This window comes from Punica granatum, chromosome 8 (genome assembly GCF_007655135.1).
Source record: "Punica granatum isolate Tunisia-2019 chromosome 8, ASM765513v2, whole genome shotgun sequence".
NCBI classification, from domain to species: Eukaryota; Viridiplantae; Streptophyta; class Magnoliopsida; order Myrtales; family Lythraceae; genus Punica; species Punica granatum.
Window position 1 is genome coordinate 17,683,144 of NC_045134.1, and position 7,325 is coordinate 17,690,468.

General features: G+C 36.8%; 1 protein-coding gene across 1 annotated transcript; it reads right to left on the minus strand.

The window, feature by feature from the left end:
- Positions 1-449: 449 nt before the first annotated feature.
- On the minus strand, positions 450-1,554 carry LOC116187096 (ethylene-response factor C3). Its single transcript, XM_031515693.1, has one exon. The coding sequence runs from the start codon at positions 1,450-1,452 to the stop codon at positions 742-744; it is 711 nt and encodes a 236-aa protein (XP_031371553.1). The 5' UTR covers positions 1,453-1,554; the 3' UTR covers positions 450-741.
- Between the last annotated feature and the right edge of the window lie 5,771 nt (positions 1,555-7,325).

The following is a 7,325-nucleotide window of genomic DNA, read 5'->3' on the forward strand; positions in this document are numbered from 1 at the left end:
GAAATCCATATATTGATATATCCTATGTTATCTAACAATAATCTATAGATATCTCCATGGGATATTATATTATCCCTAATGGTATATTTGGTATCTAAATCTATATGTTATTGGTAATCAAATATATTATGTAGATTGTAATATCCCAATACCGATATCTCGGGACTCCTATAAATACCCTTTTAGGTATGTCTAAGGCCTAAGTTCAATTATGTTTACTTCTTCTACACACTTTCATTTTAAGTATCGGAGAGGGAAATCGAGATTCCCTCTTCATTCTCCCCGTTTGCAGGTTGTTCGTGTAGTATTCATGGAAGCTCGAGACTCGTGGCTTGTACGTGATCAAGATCTAATTTTTCACGACCCCGACACCGGAAAATACATAAATCTGTATATATGCACTATCTAGATGTTGATAATTCTTTTTTAATAAGAGCGGCTCATAGATCTAGTATAAGGAAAATAAAAACTAACGAAAGGAGTACGGGTAATTCCCAAACAAGAATTGAATATACAACTTTTACATTACCATGTGAGTATACACTACACCCAGGAAGATTCTTCACGTAAACTAATCTCACCCTGACCCGAGGCGAACTCAAAAGACTATCCTTATTGAAGTTCTCGACGCATTAATAGTAATACAATAAACCCGAATGAAAGAAACAGAGCAAAAACAGAGGAAAGAAGGAAAGAATCAAAAGGAATTCGTTTGTTTGGTGTGAATTTCGTTGCAATTCTTCACCAAGGGCAGGTATGGGCACTGCTCTCCGAAGAGCTGAGGAGTTCCTCCAAGTAATCCGGCCCCAAATCCTCGAACACAACCACATTCTCGGCCTTCACCGGCTTCGACAATGACTCCTTCGGTTTGTTCTTCCTGCTCTGGGACTTCCTCCTCATGCAGTGCCTCCTCTTCAGGGCGACAACAGGGGAGCACCCTTCCTCCACCTTGTACTTCATCTCCCTCAGGGACTCCTTCACCCTCTCCAACGGGAAGTTCAGCACCGCCATCGCGCCCCGCATCGAGAAAGCCGCCTGGTCGTATGCTAGGGCAGCTGCCTCGGGGGTGTCGAACGTCCCCAGCCATACCCTCACCCCATGCCTCGTCGAGTCCCGGATCTCCGCCGCGTACTTCCCCCACGGCCTCTTCCTCACTCCTCGGTACGACTTCTCCTTCCTGGGGTCGTCCCCGTTCTGCACAAAGTCCGAGGTTGAGGTGACCTCCTCCTCTTTGGGCACGCTGGATGACTCGGACTCGGAGGACTCCGTGGCTCCTCTCGATATAACGTCGAGGAGGAGCATTTCCTCGGAGTCATGGACGTCGAACGGGAGCGACCCGTGGTTGAACAACAGCTCGTCCCAGGAGACTGATGGGCTTTTCTTGTACATACTTTCGGGCAAGAATCCGGGCGCAGCCTGGGGTTGGAACTGAAACAAAGTACAGGGTTCCATAATGTTTCGTAAGCGGTGGACCGACTCGTTGTTCTTCCGGTGTCAGGTTTCGATGGTTAGAACTCGTTAAATGTTTCTTGCTCAAGAAAATTGCGGGAGGACTTGGCCCCTTATATACCAAGAGAGGGGGAGTTGGATGAAAGTGAAAGATCAATATATGATGATGGGTTTTCAAATAAGGGGAGCATTATAATAATAATAAAGGAGGGAATATGAAAGGTTGAGATTATTGGGAAAGGTGGATGTATTATTGTAGCTTTGATTAAAAAAATTAACAAATCAAACAAAGTAGAAAGAAGCTAAATTAGGGATTAATTAGTGTTACATTATTAATTAATTGCTTATGGGATAGTGTCCACATTAAAGCACGTGGGTCAAAATGACGCCCGGCGGCGGGGTTGGACCCAAAGATATATAATTATTATATGATAATATTATATTGGATAGTATCTAGAAGTGACCTCATTTTTGCTGAAGTATTACTGTTTCTTCCATCCCTTTTAATTTCTGTCATCTTTTAGGGCAATCTTTAAAAAAAAAAATTTGGGCAGCATTGATCCTTTAATTGTGTTAAAATAAGGGCATTTTATGGATCAGAATGCCCTAAAATTGGCACTTAAGAGGATTGATGATCCCAATTTTTTCACAAGGCCGAATTGTTAATTGAAAGTTGGGATTGAATGGTCATAGCAACAATTCAACTTAAGGTGAGAATTTCTTTCTTCTTTGTTTTTTTTTTCCTTTTTATTATGTTAATTCCATGTCCTAACAACTTGAGAAGAGGATCCTTCCAAGAAGCTTCACTTGAAAAGCTTGGACTGACATTTCCTATGGAAGGAGGGAAAGCTACAGTTCGAAAGGGGTTTCCAATTCGTGGGCACCAAGTCATGATTGCCCCATCATGACCAGTTTTACTCTTTTTTTTTCTTTAATGTGCTCCACTTATTATTTAAAAACCGTCGCACCCGAACTAATCCAAATTCAAATTAAGTCGGTCCATTAAAGGATAATACTAGCTCTTCCAATCATGAACTTTTTCCTCTTATAAAATTTAAATCCAAAATTTTATGTAAGAAGAAAATGTTTCGAACCACCTAATTAAAAAGGGATAGAACCAGAAAATTTAGTCCGTAGGATAACATATTTATGTACCTATATTCCACTCCAATAATAATTAATTAATATGGTCAAATATTATTTATAAATTCATGGAAGATAATTAATTTATCTTTATCCTGGGACTTTGATTAATTTGCAGTTGATCAACTATCAAATTTATTTTTCTTTTTCATTAATTAATTATATTTTACAATACGGTAATATGAAAATCAAATTAAAATACTCATAGGAAAAAGGACGATGACTGTTATATGGATACATAATATGCATGTTTTTCTTTTCTTTTCTTTTCTTTTATAAAATTATGTAGTTCAGTATTTCATATAAGAATCAATATTGTAGCCCACACACACACACACACACACACACACATATATATCTCCTGAAAATTAACAATTATGTTTAGCTAAGTTTTCGTGCTATACAACTTTTGTTATTTCTAACACATTTATAATAGTCACTTAGTGAAATATTGTGCTTATAGAGAATAATGTTTCAATTTCTCACATAAGAAATGTAATTAGGCAATCGTGGAAAAATTACATAGTCTTTTGTGCCTTTGCCTTATGCAAAACAGTTCCAGTGATGGTGAGGGACACAAGCGGCTGTAATTTTAAGACGAATGGTCATTTAACTGAAAGTTGAATTAATTAATTAATTAATTAATTAATTAAAAAGTTTCTTTGTCAGACATATTTCGAATAAAAAGACATCTTTTTTTCCCGGATGGTGCCCACTAAATATATATAAATAAAGGCTTTCGTGCCAAAAGTCAATATGCTCAATTAATCAAAATAATTTTAGAATATTAAGTGAGTTAGGGTGTTTTACGAATTTGCTAATCGTAGAGCAAACAAATGTTTCGTTATATCCTCGAAGAGACTCATCAAAAACCCAATAGTAATTTCCTGTGGGGACAAATAACTATTCTCAGAAAGTATTGACCCGTGTCTCGAAATATTCGTTGATCGAAAATTGTGTTTGTCATCTTCTTTGACTCCAATTCATGATCAACATCATCTTTTACAACCATCTCCGAAGTTTGCCTTCTCCAAATCCGAACTCGATTCCGTCGTCGTCTCCAAACCATCCCTCCTCAGGTACAAATCCCCAATAGGTCTTTCGTCCTCGTTTAGGGACCATGAAAATGTTTGATGGCACAATTAATGTTGAAAGTACACTTCAACTGTAATAGTCCTATTCAGTTTAGTGGGGTGTTTTCAAAAATATCGGAATAATCAGTTCTAGAAGAATGATGAAGTTTTGGTATATGTCTTGGCTAGCTCTCTTGACAAAAGAATTATTTGGTGATCCTATCTCATAACGTGGGATGAAGAAGTGTCAATTAAATTGCAATAAACTAAATAATAATTGCTAATCACTCGATTAATTATGGTAAGTTTTATTAATTAAAGTAAGCTTATTGATTATTCCTCACTACATCATTATAAGATAAGATCATTTAAAATTTTCTCCTCTTTAACATGTACACAAAATACTAGTAAGGAATAAATATATGGGAATTACTAGCATCAGGAGTATCCTTAAAAAGTGAATTTTAAGGATGCTTTTAAAAAGATAAGTATCTTACTAAATAACAAGAAACTTATTATTTAATAAAAGTCTCGTTGTATTCAAAATAATTAGTTTCCTATTAAATAAAAATTTCTTATTATTGAGCAGTTATCTTATTATATTTTAATAAGTTTATTGCTAAACAATAATTTTCTTACTATTTAGTAAGTTTCTTATTATTTCGTTACTAATAATTATCCGATAAATTATGACGCAATAGTCTCGGATCGAGCTCTGTACAATTCTCTTTTTAAGGAGCATCCGAATTGAAGTTAATCCCTAAATATATATCTTAAAAGTCAAAAACTACTATTCTCACTTTTAAACCCCCAATGTACATTTCAATTATTATAGACCACTAGGTTGAGGTTATAATGGTAATTAAACATCAAATAACCACCTAGTTCACTATCCATCTCTCTCCTTCTACTATCTTCATCCCCTCTCAGTCTCTTCTCATGTCATACACAAGAAAATGTACTTCTTCTTTCCTTTAATTCTAACACGAGTTTTATTAATTTGTTTAACTTTTCAATTTTATCATTACTAATAGTTATGCTATTATCTTAAAAAATGCAAAGTATCAAAAATTTTGTAAAATAAGTTTAGCGCAACGCATAGCGTGGGCATGGATTCTAATATATGTGTATGTGTGTATGTTTATGATGAGGATCGTGGGCATGACAATGAGGCTAATACACACGAGCTTGGAAGTCGGACTCGTGAAGAGGGAGCTGAAGCACAAGATCTTGGAGGCTTGCATGTTCCGAGTGGGCCAATCACATGGGCGAAGGCCAAACAAATCCAACAAGCTATGGAGAGCTTGCTGATGGACTTTTTGGGCCAAGATGAGTCTAATTCAATTGGGTCTCTAAAGGCCTTTATTCAACTGACTTGCCATGAGATGCCGAAGATGGAATAAAAGACTGTAAACTATTCTAGATAGCCTTTATTTAGTTTCTTTTGTTATTTCTGGCTTTAGGAAACTAAGGTTATTCCAGTTGCCTAGTTTATTAGTTTCCAGTTTCTCCTAAAGTTTATATAAAGGAGGCTGAGTAGCTGATTATAGGCAGACTATTCTGGAATTTTGGTGAGATTTTCTTCTTTGTTCTTCATTGAACTTCTTCGAACGAAAAAGTGTGACAGCTTGTGATTGTTCGGCACAATTTGATATTATTGGTTCTTGTTTCTTTATAAACAATATGTCAATAATCCTTGTCTTGATATGATGCGGACCTCACGAAGGATTATGAAACCCGACGACCAACTTGAATCGATTCCCAGATCGCTAAACACAGATTTAGATAAAGAGAATTATTGACCCGTTGTTTATAGAGAAAAAAGAACCAACAATATCAAGACAATGATTATTGACACGTTATTTATGAAGAAACAAGAACCAATAATATCAAATTGTGCCGAACAATCACAAGCTGTCACACTTGTTCGTTCGAAGAAGTTCAATGAAGAACAAAGAAGAAAATCTCACTAAAATTCCAGAATAGTCTGCCTATGATTAGCTACTCAGCCTCCTTTATATAAGCCTAGGAGAAACTGGAAACTAATAAACTAGGCAACTGGAATAACCTTAGTTTCCTAAATCCAAAAATAACAAAAGAATATAAATAAAGGCTATCTAGAATAGTTGGCAGTCTTTTATTCCATCTTCAACATCTCATGGCAAGTCAGTTGAATAAAGGCCTTTGGAGACCCAATTGAATTAGACTCCTCTTGGTCCAAAAAGCCCATCAGCAAGGTCTCCATAGCTTGTTGGATTTGTTTAGCCTTCGTCCGTGTGATTGGCCCATTCGGAACATGCAAGCCTCCAAGATCTTGTGCTTCAGCTCCCTCTTCACGAGTCCGACTTCCAAGCTCGTGTGCATCAGCCTCATTGTCATGCCCACGATCCTCATCATTCCCCCGCTCTTCAAAAGGATTCGTCCTTGAATCGAAACCTACATCAATCGCAGAAAGATCAGAAATATTAAAAGTTGGGCTAACATTATACTCACCTGGTAAATCTATTTTGTAAGAATTATCATTTATCTTGGCTATGACTTGGAATGGTCCAATTCCTCGTGGACTCAATTTGGATTTCCGTTGGTTTGGAAATCTTTCCTTCCTCATATGAACCCACACCCAATCTCCTGGTTCAAAAGTCAATTTCTTCCGTCCCTTGTTGGCACGTTCAGCATATTATTTATTCTTCTTCAAGATATGTTGCCTCGCTTCTTCATGAATCTTTTTCACCATATCTGTCTTTTTCTCACCGTCAAGACTAGAAATCTCACTCATAGGCAAAGGAATTAGATTCAAAGGTGTTAATGAATTAAAACCATACACAATCTGAAATGGTGAGAAGTTAGTAGAAGAATGTACTATACGATTGTCAGCAAACTCAATAAACGGTATGCAATCTTCCCAAGACTTCAAATTCCTCTTTATGACAGTACGAAGAAGAGTGGACAACGTCCTATTAACCACCTCGGTTTGCCTATCCGTTTGGAGATGACAAGTAGTTGAAAACAACAATATAGTTCCTAACTTTCCCTACAATACGCGCAAAAAATGACTCAAGAACTTAGCATCCCGATCATTAACTATGGTCTTAGGTATCCCATGCAATCGCACTACCTCCCTAAAGAACAAATAAGCAATATGTGTGGCATCATCAGTTTTGCGGCATGGAATAAAATGTGCCATCTTAGAAAATCGATCCACAACTATGAAAATGGAATCTCGTCCTTTATTAGACCTAGGCAATCCTAGGATGAAATCCATGGATATATCAGTCCAAGGCTCATTAGGAACAGGCAAAGGTATATACATTCCATGGGGTTTGACTGTTGATTTCGCATTTTTACAAGTAACACCTTTAGAGCAAATTCTCTCAACATCTCTCTTCATATGCGGCCAAAAGAAATGTTCTCTCAAAATATCCAAAGTCTTAACTAAATGACCCATAAGACCTCCCCCATGCTACTCAAGCACAAGTAATTCACGCATAGAAGAATTATGAATGCATAGCTTATTCTCCCTAAATAAGAATTCGTCATGCTTATAGAACTTACCAAATGCACCCTTTTCACATGCACTATATATAGCACCAAAGTCAGAATCTTGCATGTACAACTCCTTAAGATGTTCAAACCTAAGAAATTTAGCATTTAGAGTAGAAA